Source organism: Protomyctophum bolini (assembly GCF_963924005.1).
Source record: "Protomyctophum bolini genome assembly, chromosome: 5".
Classification (NCBI taxonomy): domain Eukaryota; kingdom Metazoa; phylum Chordata; class Actinopteri; order Myctophiformes; family Myctophidae; genus Protomyctophum; species Protomyctophum bolini.
Window position 1 is genome coordinate 26,196,474 of NC_137866.1, and position 14,984 is coordinate 26,211,457.

The 14,984-nt window shown below is 42.6% G+C and overlaps 1 protein-coding gene across 1 annotated transcript; it reads left to right on the plus strand.

Moving 5' to 3' along the window:
* Positions 1-4,468: 4,468 nt before the first annotated feature.
* actr5 (actin related protein 5) lies at positions 4,469-14,804 on the plus strand. Its single transcript, XM_080763304.1, has 9 exons — positions 4,469-4,887; positions 5,052-5,290; positions 6,457-6,626; positions 6,976-7,193; positions 7,562-7,726; positions 10,754-10,861; positions 10,955-11,094; positions 11,757-11,889; positions 13,530-14,804. Exons 1-9 carry the CDS (start codon positions 4,504-4,506, stop codon positions 13,866-13,868), a joined length of 1,896 nt encoding a protein of 631 aa, XP_080619430.1. The 5' UTR covers positions 4,469-4,503; the 3' UTR covers positions 13,869-14,804.
* Positions 14,805-14,984: the final 180 nt, after the last annotated feature.

Genomic DNA, 14,984 nt, shown 5'->3' on the forward strand with positions numbered 1-14,984 from the left:
CAACATATGGAACGTCAGAACAGGTCAGTTTCATATATGGAGATCTAAGGGTTTGAGGTTTGAGGGCAGATGTAAAGTTGCTGGTCGGTTCCATATATGCAGATATGGGTGTTGATCCAGTCTTCTCCATGTATGGTTATCCAAGGTTAGATGAGGTCAGTGTCGTGATCTTCTATAGAGCCTATAGCGCCCTACACTGACTGCCCGAGTTAAATTAAGCTAGAAAGTAAAAAAATATATCAAATGAGGGTTTTAACGACTGAGCTATAGGCTACTTCCAGAGAAAGGTGGACACATTAACTGCAGCTCGTTGTGAGACATGGTGGTCTTATATAGCTTGCCCCACATCATGATGCTAGAAATTCATGGTCATCATACTCTCCCCTCAATGCCTCATTGTATTAATTGCAACAATTATGTTGATTATTGTACAGTCACTAACACTGTACAGTGTCATGCTTAAAATGATATGGGGAAACCCTGTTCATTGTCAGTAGGCTATATTGCTCCAATTAAATGCATAACATCGAGGAAAAAATACAAAGCAAGTCAGAATTTAGTAGATTCTTCACTGTAAAGTGAGGGAGCATTGAAAGCACAGCAACTACAATGGCAATGCTGGGCTTCAGACAACATCAACATAACTTTTTCTTCTGCGTGAAATATTTGAAATTATGTTTATTAATTCGAATTATAATAATTCTGCCTGGAATTGTAATGACTATGGATATGGTGACACACACACTCAACGTGCTTCTGCATGGTGGCGGTAGGTAATAGGCTACAACGAGCTCCCTCTCGCTCTCTGGTGGAGCAAATGGGGATTGACGGAATACAGCAGAGCTCTGCAACTATATGAACACAGAACGACAGAAGACACTTGTATCGTATATCATTGTGTATGTAAATTAGGATTAAGCAATTTGCCTGTCTAGTTGGTATGTATGTAGCCTGTGCAGTGTAAATTATCAATAAACTAACTATACATATTGCACTATATATAATATGATATTATCATTCATTCTTGATAATTGGGTGACAGATAGCAGGATGTGCATGCACAGAATCTGTATCTGCACAAACAAACTACCGTATGTATTGTTATTAAGCATAAGCACTTTGTGTCTAAAAGTTAATAAAGTGTGTTATTAAGGGACCAAGAAGTCACGAAGTGACTTTGGTCACTTATTGTTTTTGTGGTTTTTTTCCCCTTCTTCTTCTTCTTCTTCAGTCGGTTTTTGCGAAACGTGGTAATCTGGTAGAGGGCCATGCCAAACGGTGACTATGCAAAGCCCATGACGATTGGCCAAATAGTGGTGCTATAGCACTCAATTGAAAATGCAAACTTTGAACGTGCATATCTCATGAACCGTTTGACCCTTGGCAATGACACTTTGATACGAATTTGTGCCTCCTCATGCCAAACAACTTTCATGTTCTGACTTTTGACCTCTGACCTTTAGATCATCCGCCATTTAAATTATATGAAAAACAGTTCAAATGTATCTCCTCCCAGGATCAAAATGCACGAAAACTTCTACACGTGAATTTTGGACCTTTACGGACAAAAAAAATCATGGTACATTTTTCTTTAAGTGAAAAAATGTAGTTTTTATGAGCCAATGAAAAAAAGTGAAGCAAGGGTCAAAGGACGGCAGTGAAGCAAGACTTTTATTTAGTGAATGGGATGAAGATGGCACGGACAATCATCTTTTAGGTAACTGTGTTGCTGTTGGACAGATTAATATATACTACATAAACAATATGAAAGCATAATTATCAAAAGGACAAAGGACACTGTACTTTAATAATCTGCAATAAAAGCCCTTTGACTGCTGATATTCACCGTTTGACGTGGACAGTCAATAAAAATGAACAATTACTTGATTACAGTATTCCATAATAAATTTGTTTTGGCCTCGCATTAACATTATGCACCTCACTGAGGCGCTGGACAGACTCTCAATCCAATTTATACACAGTATATTCTTTCCCGTTTCTTCTTTTTTTCTCCATTCATTTATGATTTCTTACTTTTAATCAATGTTAAATATGTCTGTATTCCAATATTCCGGTAATCATTGCCATAGTGTGTTTATTTCAGTAGCAGGGGCCTCCCAGTTTCTCCACCTCCACCAGGGCTGGTTCTGGAGGGGACAGGGGTGTGCAGACCCCACCGAAATGTGCGTGACGGTGTGTCCTGCCCACCCAATCAAAAATTATGGAGAATATTCATTTGTAGCCAATATAAAACATACCACAAAATATCAGTACCATTTATCAGTTCTGATTGGGTGGGCAGCATTTTTAGAGAAATTGAACCCATCTGACACTGTTTGCCATAAGTGTTGTTAACTGACAGGAAGTGGCGTGCAATTAAGACACTGGGTGGAGCTAGAGCATCTGCCCTTTTGCCCTCTGGACAGCAATGTGCCCTTTTGAATGTTCGTTTTTTGTTCATTTTATTTGGTACAGTGTACAGTATGTGGCCCATGGTGACATTGATCAATTCTGGATTAAAAGCTTCCAATATATTATTATTAACAAATCCACGGTGAGGCCTTTAGGAGGGCCATGCAAGCCTCAAGCGGAGCCGGCGGCACCACCAAGGGCAAGGTGGAGCCTGCGGAACCGTTGCTTGAGAATCCACCATTCCTGAATAAAGTGCCTGGTGCTGGGAGTCTGGTGCAACGCACAGGGCCTGACCTGGTGAGAGCAGGAGTGGACCTGGTGAGACGTAGGAGGGGCCCGGACAGGTGTCAACCCACAGAGCCTAGTCCTTCCATGTGCCAGAATGGTACCTCCCAGTTCCGGCAGAGTAGTTCAGGAGGAATGGAATGGCCCTGGTTTTTCCCTAATGGGACTTATCGAGGGTATAGCTACTGGGACGTAAGTCGGGACTTGATCTCACTCCCGGCTGGGTCACCTGAGTGAGGGGTATGATGTTGCGAGACCCGAAACCCTGATGACCTTGGGATACATCACTGAGGATACGTCCCAGGTGCATCCATTTATGTATGTATTTTGTTATATTTATGCCCCAAAATCTATAAATCTCACACACTATTAAGGCAACCGGTGGTTCCACGCGCTCCACAAGGTGCCCTTGTTTTTTCTTCACTTGAGCACCTGCCCCTCCAAATGTCTGTGCACGCCACTGCCAACAGGGTGCGGATGGAAATTGGGTTACTGTTGGTCAAAGAAGGAGAAGATAGATAGATAATCTGAGATGATAGCATAGTTTTCTATGCATTTCGTGGGATTATTACGCTATGCGGTGCGTGCGGGATGCCCCCCCCCCCCATATATTCGTCCTGCCCACCCTAGTGGGCCAGGCTACAGGACACACACCTGCAGGACACACATAATTGTCATCACAAACACTGAATGATTCTGCTGTTAACAATAGAACAATGTCATGTAGACCACAACTAGTGGTTAAGATGTTGGACTTTCACACGGGAGGCCCGAGTTCGAATCCTGGGCGTTACATAGGTGCTGTGACCCGGATGGGGTTTTCCCGTGGGAGGAGGTTAAAAGGGAGGAGAGTGTAGCGGAGTGGCTCAGAGCCTCTGCCTGATGGTCTCAAAAGTCTAATATCTCCCCTGGTCCAGAGGGATATCCTGTTGGTAGTGGTTAAGATGTTGGACTTTCATGCGGGATGTAGATCTGTTTGAGTACTTATGCGTTGGTACTCAAAGTATATTTTCTTATTGCCTTCTTGAATGATTTTATACAACATGAGTCTTGAGTCATGAGTATGAGGGCTGTATTTTGCGTGGAGGCGTGATCAATGCTCTTTGGCCACTCAGAATAGCCAAATGGCATTGATCACACCTCCAGGTGTTTAGTTTACTCAAGTTAGGGAATAAGACCTGGTACTTAAGACACGCAAAATACAGCCCTAAGTCTTCAAGAATGCTGCCCCCCCCCCTCTCACACACACACACACACACACACACACACACACACACACACACACACACACACACACACACAATTAAAACTGACCCTCAGACCCTGTCACAATTACTTGGTCTCTCACATGTTCACTCTTCCATGTTTCTTATTGTGCATATTCTTCTTCTTATTATTCTTCTTCTTTTCTAGTTATTATTATTATTATTATTATTATTATTATTATTATTATTATAATAATAAAGTTATCTGCCCACTGTGAATCGATCCACAGTGGGCAGATAACTTCACATATAGGCCTACATTACACGAATGATTTAATTAAATTTAATGTAATAGTTTGTTTATTTTTCTGTTTGCATTATTTATTTTGTACTTTATTTGCTGGTACTCTAGGTATAGGCCTGTTTGTAGACAAAGAGTTTACAATGGCTTTATTGAATATAATATTAATCTCGGAACAGCAACAGATACAAAGTGGTCGGGGTTTCTATGTTTCTGTTCAGTCCTAAATGAGAGACGGAACTGAAATCTCAAGCACGCTTCCTTCCCGGCTGTATTTTGCAGTGGCACCGCACATTCAAAATGACGTCCATGCCAGAGGCAGTGTGTCAAGTATTCACATTTCAGGACTGTAAAACATCTCCCGACCCAATATACGAGATTGTCCCACAATGTTTGAACCCATCACCTGCCCCGATCGTAATTGACAACGGGTCTTTCCAAACGCGGGCCGGCTGGGCCTGCAAAGGAGACGAATTTGGCTCACCGAAGTTGATTTTTAAGTCGGTGACTGCGAGGAACAGAGGAGCAGCACGGAGTGATACACAGATTGGTAATGATATCTCCAACCTGGAACCTCTTCGTTGGCTGCTGAAGAGTCAGTTCGACAGAAATGTGGTGGTGAACTTCGAGATCCAGGAGCTCATATTCGATTATGCGTTCACCCACATGGGCATCGCAAATGAAGTGAGTCAGTTTACTTTGTCGCTTTTCTTTTGTTAATGGGATGAGTAGCCTAATGTGCAAAGCAGCCCTGTTGTTTTTTTGTGCCTTAATTCTAGTTTGGAACCGTCCAATTTCTCTTCCCTTATTACTTGCTTTTTGTATTAATTATCTCTCTATTTGTCCAGGGTAATGTGGATCACCCCATTGTGCTTACAGAGGCTCCCTGCAACCCGTTGCACTGTCGCCAAATGATGTCAGAGTTGCTGTTTGAGTGTTACAGAGTCCCTCATGTGTCCTATGGGGTAGATGGACTGTACAGCTTCTGCCACAACAATTCTCAAATAAATCTCCAGCCACCTCACTCTGGCCTCGTCCTCTCTTCAGGCTACCAATGCTCTCATATCCTGCCTGTCATTAATGGAAGGTCAGTCTAATTTAGTCCCCACTGCTTTGGGATATTGTTTGACACTGTACATTTTCACATAGGTGAAATTTACCCATCCTAACTATTGGCAGGGAGAAAACTAAGGGTGTTATTAATTCAGCACCCTGGGAGAAGTAGTGGTTAAGTGTCTTGCTCCCTTCTAGCCTTGCGTAGCCAGCCTTCATTAGACCTAGAATGTCTGTGATCATTCATATACTTTGTAAATTCTGTATCACAGGCATAGATCGTTTGCACCCGCTCCTGGTAAAAATGATTAAATGAAACATGCGTGGCATACATGTGATAAATGCTTTGTTTGTACTCGCCCATTAAATAATTCCAAAGACTTGAAATGTCCTCTAGTTTCATATCCATGTGAAAGTTCTGGCACAAAACGTGTATTTAGTCCACTTTTTCATGAGCTGCACACGGACGACATTCTCTCCGGGCGAGGGCCCCGGAATAATCGATGGACTCAATCGTCATCACAAATTGACCAGGGAAGCACAAATGTTTGGGACACACATTTGGCAGGTGCATTGCGATAGGTGCTGGGTAATTAATCACACCACCTGCCAATTGTGTTTCCCTGATGACGTTTGTGATGATCAAAGGAAGTTTTGATAAATTAAGTCCAGCTGTCATTCCGAGCCCCTTTGCCGGAGAGAAAGACGTCCGGGTGCAGCTTGTGAAAAAGTGGAGATATTTGACTAAACAAACATTTTATGACAGAACTTTCACATGGATATGAAACTTAAGGACAATATTTCACTCCACGTCTTTGGATTTTTTAAATTTTATTTATTTAAGATATTGTTTTTCACATTTATGCCGGTGTTCTCCTGTTGCAACCATAAGTAACACCACTGATCTACGTATATGTAAGGTGGAATACTGTGCCAACTGTATGTAACAACGGAGACATTCTAGGGCTAAGCCTTCATCTGCCTTTGCAATGCGTATTGGCCCAGGCAGGCCTCAACTCTACACTTCACTGTAGAGCTGAATTAGGAAAAATTGTGTGTACTTACTACTTCCCCAGAGTCCCCAGACTCCCCACACCCCAAACTGGGGGGCAGAGTATTATGTGTAGTGTGGTGTTCCGACACAGTGAACCATTTGCATATACAGTTTCATAAGTATTCAAGTATTAATGTGTCCCACAGGTTGGATGCTGTGAACTGTAAGCGTGTCAACGTGGGTGGTAGCCAGGCATCTTCTTACCTACAGCGTCTTCTCCAGCTGAAATACCCAGGACACCTTGCAGCCATCACCCTGAGCCGCATGGAGGAGCTTCTACACCAACACAGCTACACTGCTACAGATTATCACGACGGTGTGTATGCTTGCTATGAATTTAGAAATACATACATGAACCCAACTATGCTGCTAGCTACAGGTTATCACAAAGGTGTGTATGTTATAAACTTAGAAATACATACGTGAAACCAGCTACACTGCTACAAATGTTCACAAAAGTATCATGCATGTTGTAAACTTAGAAATGCATACACCATACATACATGAACCCAACTACACTGTTACAGATTATCACAAAGGCATGTTCTACTTCTAAACACACCACATGAACACACCTAAGTATCAAGCATGACATCTGCAGAGGTCCATTATGGTGATGCACACATTTGACTCTGTGTTATTCCTATGCTCTTTCTCTCCCACAGAGCTAGAGAAGTGGCGCAGCCCAGAGTTTTATGAGCGAGAGGTGCACCGGATGCAGCTGCCCTTCTCTGCCAAGGTGCTGGGCGGCTGTGTGAGCGTGGAGGAGAGGCAGGAGAGACGTGCACAGCAGCTGCGACGGCTCCAGGAGATCAATGCTCGCCGCCGGGAAGAGAAGCTCCAGCAGGACCAGCAGAGGCTGGATAAACTGTTGGCAGTGCAGGCAAGGGACTATAACAATTTACAATTTAGGCATTTAGCAGACGTTCTTAATCCAGAGCGATTTTCATTAAGCAAGAGCAAATAACATGCAATACATACATACAAAGTAGTTATCATGAATGTAAGCTAAGAACGTAACAGTGGAATATCTATATAATGAATCTATGCATATATACTAGCTATAAAGATTTGCTTCAATGCTGTTGGGTACAGCTAGCCATAGTTGACTGTTCCCATATTTCAGGAGGTTAAGTGCCTTGATTGAGGTGTCATGAAATACATGTTGGCATTTTATGTTTGTTCTGTCCGTATACTTGCCTGTATGCGTGTATCTGCTTGCCTGTCTGACAACTTGTCTGTATCTAACAGGAGCTGCTAGAGGACGGCTTGTTGGACCAGTTTCATAAGAACCTGGTGCAGCTGAACATGGACTCGGCTGAGGAGCTCCAGTCCTACATAAACAAGCTTCACCTGGCCGTGGAGCAGGGCAGACACAAGCTACTGCACAGTGACGGGGCTGAGGGGAAGAATGAGGTATTATACACACACACACACACACACACACACACACACACACACACACACACACACACATTTAACATCTTTATTTGTATTCACATTTTACAAGAAATGTCTTGAACACAAACAATAGTGGATGCGCAAACTTGAGAAAACTCTACAACAAGTGCTTCAGATACAGATCACGGGTACAGAAAGCATCGCCTTCTCCATACAGTATATGGCGACTGCCAATTATTGCAGACACTGAACAGAATTTTGCCGATGCCTTAGCTCTCGGCTTGGGCATGCCTGCAATCTGCAGGCCCCTCACCTGATTTGTGGACATTGCCGAGGCTTCCAAATATGAACACAAGTAGTTTACATCTGTAGCCAAGCTGTATAATAGAATCCTTAAGACGTAAGCACCTTGGTAAGGAATGCCTCTTCCAGACTGTGGTCAAATGTACTGTACATGCCACTTCCAAAATGGTCACTTCTCTACTGTCCTCATCAACAACAACAATATCTGGTGTATTAGCTGTGACATCTGAAAAAGCATCATTTTCATTATTGTGCATGAACATGGCAGTTGAAACACGTGAGTGCTTATACATTTTGGCAGATGATGAAACATATGAACTTATGTCCTTAGCTAATAGGTCAACAATTCTGTCGTGCCTAGCAATGTACATTCCCTTATATACATAGCAGCCATTAAGAATATGTGACAGTGTTTCTGTAACTGGAGTGTGGTCATGGTGCAGACAATGAGGAGGAAACGTGTTAGGGTACCACAGAGAGAGATTGAGTCTGGTTGGAAGGACCTGTAATCTGGCTTTGACTGTAAAGGTGACTATGTCCTCATCGACTGCATAATTCTTGAATATTGTATGAGATACGGTGTGGTCTGCATCGGGAAGGCAAGCTAGCTTCCCCTGTAGTTTTAAACCAGTCCAGTGTTGTTGTTGTTTTTGCTGTTGTAACATTATAAGTTACCTCCGTGCATTGACTGGTGATACATGGTGTTCCGTATCAATTACAGTACTGAGTCCTTACTGAGATCAAACAGTTGGTAATAATGTCCTCAGAAACTTCTACAGATTCAGAGTCAGGTCAAACCCAGCACAGAGATACTCCAGTTCTCACACAGAGGTCATTGAGGTCAGGCCAATCTGACGACACCCCAAACCCAGTAGCATGTGAGTCCATTTTAAGGTTGGGCTTTCTTCTAAACCCCAGGAAACTTGGCTCGCCCTCTGCTGCCAGTGGCACTTTACGCCGTTTCATATCTAGAAACAGAGAAGATCTAGAAAGTTCCCTGACAGTCGTGTCATCACTGTTTAGCATGTTTGTCAAGTGAGCCAGCCTTGTGGCGTTATATATCCACTCCACGTTCGGCACGCCAAACCCACCATCCTGTTTGGACTGGAAAATAATGTCTCTGGTGGTGTGGGTGTTGAGCCCGAACCACTTCCTCACAAAGTGAACTACACTGTCATTTAGATGACTAAGTGTTTTACATGCCAGATGAATGTTGGAGAAGAGGTGTTGTAATAGCCTCCAACTTCATCAGCAGTGGTAGTGGTGAAGCGTCAATCAGGTTCAGCCTAGCTGTAAACTCAGATGTTATGTACTCAACCTGTTCTTTCCATTCCCCTGCAATATTAAATCTATGCCCTAGGTAGTTGTATGACTCATGTAGGTCATACACACGTATGGGCTGTGAGTTGATGGTGAACTCAGGGGTTTTGTCAGCCTTAGACTTATACCAGCGGTTGCCACCACTACGCCTCTGGTAGAGAACAGCACACTTAGTGTGTTTTGCCTCTAGACCGGACCAGTCTAGAAATCTATCTATTCTAGCGAGCATGGTTTTTAATAACACTCTCTTCCCGAGAGGCTAACTGTACGTCGTCCGCATAACCCTGGACGGGGTTTTGGGACAGCACATTGGGTGGGGCACAGTCACACAACCACTTAATCCACTCATTGATGGCAAGAACAAAGTTAATGGCACTCTATGGGCAGCCTGTTTTAATGCCTACTTGGAGAGGTATTGGGTCTGTCAGCTGTTTCCCACAGATGACTTGTATGAATGATGCTTCATACACATCCCTAATAATGTCAATAAATACCTCAGGTAGATGTATTGATTCTACGGCATTAATCATTACATTATGGTGTCAGAGAACCAAAAGCATCACGAAAATCCAGGAATACAGAGTATAATTTACAGGATTCATGTTTAAAATCATCGATCACAGTTTTAAGACAGAAAACATGTTCATTCATCCCCTGTCACACACACACACACACACACACACACACACACACACACACACGCGCACACAAATAATTGTATTAGAAAGAAGAAGAAACGGCAGGTTACAATACTTTCTTTGTTGTTTTTCTTCTTTGTAATTATTTGTTCGGCCCAAAATATTGTTTGTTGTCATGATTTGTCACAACTCCAGTTGGCTTTGTCCGCGGCGTAAACGTCTTTAAATAAATACTTTTTGAAAAGCCTATTAGGAAAATGAACGTAGAATTCACTTCTGGGTCTCGCGTCGTCATGAAAGAGGGACGCTGTATAGTTTAGAGCAGTGGTTCCCAAACAATGGGTCAGGACCCATTTTGGTGTCATACAACTATTTCCCCCACGTTTCCTAGGTAAAATAATAGTATTTCAAACATTTCAAATTAAAATAGTAGATAATCTTATGTGCCATAAGTTGCTTGCACCCTGTCTTGAATGTACATCTTCCAATTGATGTGGACAATTTTGGGAAGGAACAACGACAGAAAAATCAAGATGTTAAAGTGAAGATATAACTTTACTAATGGGCTCCAGTGCAGAAGAAATGTGGTAATGCAAGTAAAGTCAAATTTATTTTAAGATTTTGCTAAATTAAAATGCATTGAAGTAGACGCTTAATTTATTTTATACTCTGTCGTACGACAGTCTCGTGTCCAAGCTCAGAATGCATCGCAAGCTTGAGCAAGATGAGCTCGTATCATCATACAACGTAGAAATCAGGCTGTTGTCTGACTCAATGCCAGGGCTCTGAACTCGATCAGCAAATGGACGAAGGAGACGGTGTGGCTCTGATGGAACCTGACTTCAGTGAGGACAACTCACTGACCGACAAACCAGCTAACCTGGTTCAGGTAAGGATACAACAGGTCCACATATTTTAACAATATAATTATACAGACCATAACGCATAGCTCAGCCATTTTAACGTTTCCTGCTCCTTTCAGCCAGTGTTCAACATAGCAGAATACCACCAGCTGTTTGTGGGGACAGAGCGCCTCAGGTGTCCAGAGATCTTATTCCAGCCGTCTTTAACTGGAGAGGATCAGATGGGACTGATGGAGACACTGCAGTATGTCCTGGCAAGGTGAGATATATGACCCCCTTATATTATATACACACACAAGTTGATGCACACTAATATATGTACCATACTCGTTGCTGTCGGGAGGAACTCCATTTTTAGGGTCTTTACGTCTGTGTTGTTTCGAAAATATTGAACCAATGGAAAGTAGTAAAAAATTGGACCCTCCATTGGACCCTCAAATCGTCTGCTAAAGCAACTAACTCCACCACCTCTCCCCCTATACAATATACGAGTAAGACGCGCAAACACGGGAAGCGAACGCACTCAGCTCCATATATGGGCACAAAAGGGGCCAGGTCCACAACAAACAAATCACTGGCCCCTTTTGTGCCCATATATGGAGCTGAGTGGACCTGGCCCCTTTTGTGCCCATAATATGGGCACAAAAGGGGCCAGGTCCAGGTATAGCTCCATATATTATATGGAGCTGAGTGATTGCTGATACAACACACTCCATATTTGGATAGCGGGACAGACAGACACACGGACACACACACACAGAGGTTAAGGTCAAGGTCAAGGTTTTCTTAATTTGAATTTTTTATATTTTTCAGATCCTGAAAAATGTACATTTTGAAGTTAGGTGTTTTTTTCCCTTCCCGACAGCAGAGATATGTACCATAATGCACTGTATATTAATTAAACCATCATACTACATGTAGATATACCAGTGAACAGCAGGAGGCGCTCGTGAGCAACGTGTTCCTGACAGGCGGAAACATGCAGTACCCAGGGATGAAGGAGAGGGTGGAACGAGAGCTGCTAGCGATGAGGCCCTTCCAGTCACACTTCAAGGTACGGTATATACGCAGATAGGATAGTTTATGTAAGTGCAGAGGGCCAGACGACAGCCTGATTCTCTTTTTGTGTTTGATGCCTTATTTCTAATCCGTCTGAGTTACACCCTCTTATTATTTATTTTAAAAGAATATTCTTGTGCTTAGATGTGTCTCTTTACCTCTTATCTACTGTGTATCTGTCGTGTGATACTGCGTTGCTTCTATTGGATTTTATTAGACGTTGTACAGGAAAAAAAGTTGCATCATGTTCATCTGAGAAACGTCAAGGACACAAGAAACACGAACACAAGAAAGTCTTGCGACTTATTTCCATTGTGGTCCTTGGTCTGAACAAAATCCAGGCAGACAGTACATCAATACATAATACAATGAAGAGCTACACTACCTTTACTACAGCATAAATACATGGAATCACATTACTAACATAAGTGACCATTAAACATTCTGCAATATATTCTAAAAGCAATGCTTTGACCCTTAACCCATTTAGGCCTGACCTCAAAGAAATCTTCTAAATCCTCCAGTTTTCTGAAATAAATATTTTCACGATTTTTCAAAAATAGCAGACCTAATAGCTAAATTACCGTTATAACATAATGTTTAAAACACCAAAAGGGGTTCCCGCCCAAAATGTGTTAAAAAGGAGATGACCGATGATGCTCTATCTTTATAGTCAGGAGTCTCAGGACAGGGGCGGGACATGGTCCCTCGCACGCGGCGCTAACTGAATTTCCCTTGCGGTATCTATAAAGGTCTATCTATCCGTTTATATTTAAGCTTTATGCTTCCCCTGATGCCCCCAATTATCTTCTGGCCTTCCTGGTTTAATTCAAGGACTGTCTAAAGAGGACGAGATGCGAAGACCGTATGGGCGAAGCGGAGCCATGTTGCTCCATGGTGCTCCATGGAAGGAAACAAACAGTTGAGACCAGGAAGTTGTACATGCACAAATTTGGGCATGTACTCCGAGCCATTTCTGACCTGTGCGATATGCGGCCGTATGCGCTAAAACAGTGAGAGAAAGTAGAATATACAGTCAATGACAAAAAACACAGAACTACGAGCTCACAATGTACCTGTTTGTAGATCACCTACTTCAGCTACTTTTGTTCGATAGCGTCATACGGCAAAGTATAAAATAGGGCATTCATTTATGAAAAGGTTATTTTTGCATATCGACAGCGACGATATTTGGAACATATTTGTTCCATGATGGAACTGAACAATAGCACCTATCAGACCCGCTCTAGTGATTTCTTAAGGCTCAAGGTTCCTCAGGCCCAGACAGAGTTGTCAAGACCGCTTTTTCTGTCAATGGCCCAACTTCATGGAATGAACTCCAAAACTCTTTAAAACTGAGCTCCCTGCCATCCTTCGGTCAGTTCAAAGGCTCCAGTACATTTTTCACCATGATTGCTCCTGCTTCAATTGATCTATTTTACTGATGGTTGTTCTGTATAAAGTTCCTTTGTAATTTATCCTGATTTTATTATAATGTTGTTTAATGTATTGTTTTTTTACTGTATTCTGTGTATTGTAAACCTCGGCTACATTGAAAATGAGGGCTTGCCCTCAACTGTTTTCCGAGTATAAATGGAGGTGATGATGATGATATCTATGTGCATTACTCTGTAGGTGACCATGGCGTCCCGGCCATCGCTGGATGCCTGGTATGGGGCCAGAGACTGGGCCTTGGAGCACCTCCCTGGGGGAGGAGGAGGAGGATTGATGGAGGGATGGATTAGCAGACAGGATTATGAGGAGAAAGGAGGGGAATACCTGAGTGAGCACTGTGCCTGTAATGTATATGTCCCGATGAAGATCGCCAAACCGGCGCCTGCCCGCCCAGCGGAAGCTGCTGTTAACGTTGTGCCGGAGGCTTCCCCTGCTGTCGTGGCCAGTGTTCCATCCGTTCAAACGTTCTCCTCTGGTCCTGTTGTGTCTGATGCTGCCTTGCTGACATCTTATAGTTAGAGTGATAGGCTAGATTGTTGATGGTACCGGACCAGTGACTCAGTAATGTTGAGTTGAAAGGGAATGGCAATTTTGGCATACTATCTAGTATATTCCATTAATGACATGAACCCTACTAGTCACCCTATTCTTGCCATGTCACAGTCAACATTAGCCTAGAACCCGTTTGGAAGCTCACCCTCCGCTGTTGGCTCTGAGAAGAGGTTCTGTACGAAGGAATCCCTTCAAAAGCAGGGGTCGAAAACCCTTTTTGCAGTATCGTATCCAAAAAGTAAAGGTATTTCTGCCGAGCTGCCGATGCTAAACTTAGGTACGGAAAGTAAAACCTTCAGAGCACGGTGAAACAACCGCTTACATGTCTTATGTAACATGTTTTTAAGACTTAGTTGTCAGAAGTTGCACCCGGGGAGGCGGCATTAGCGCCTCCCTTGGTCGAAGAGTCAGCTGAAATGGGAATATTTTACTTCATAAGCTATGTACGTATGGAACGTCTTCTCAGAGCTAACGGCGGAAGGTTAAAGGGGGCTAAGTCGACATTGACTGTATTGTATTAACTGAACTGTCAAGAAAGAGACCACTCATATTGAATGGTTAACGGTTGGACGAAAAATAAATCGTGGACGGTTTCTAAAATATTTCATACATCATCATGTAAATATATATTTTTAAATGTATTTTGTGTTTTTGAAGTTTGAATGCAACAGTATTTAGAAGAACTAATGTTGAAAGTGGACATCAGCAACTTGTCTTCTGACATTTCCTCTAAAATACCAGATTAAAAGGATATTTGGAAATTATCATTGCAATGACAATTCTTTCATAGAGGCTGTAAATGGAGCTTTCTTCTGCATCAAGGCAAATACACATCCAGTACTTTGTACCTCATAACCTGCATCTCATAATCTTAAATGTAATGTTGCAATAAAAACTGGGACCACTTGATGGCAGTCTTTAGTATAAAATAGCAGTTGATAATGTCTGGCTTAAAACATTGTGCCACCTTTGGGTACTAAGCCTAGTATGCCAGTCTTTGACATATGCTGCAGTAGGGTGTATGTTCATTTATGTTGTGTTAGATACTTCACCTGCCAAAAATGTGTTTTATTCAGCGAGTGG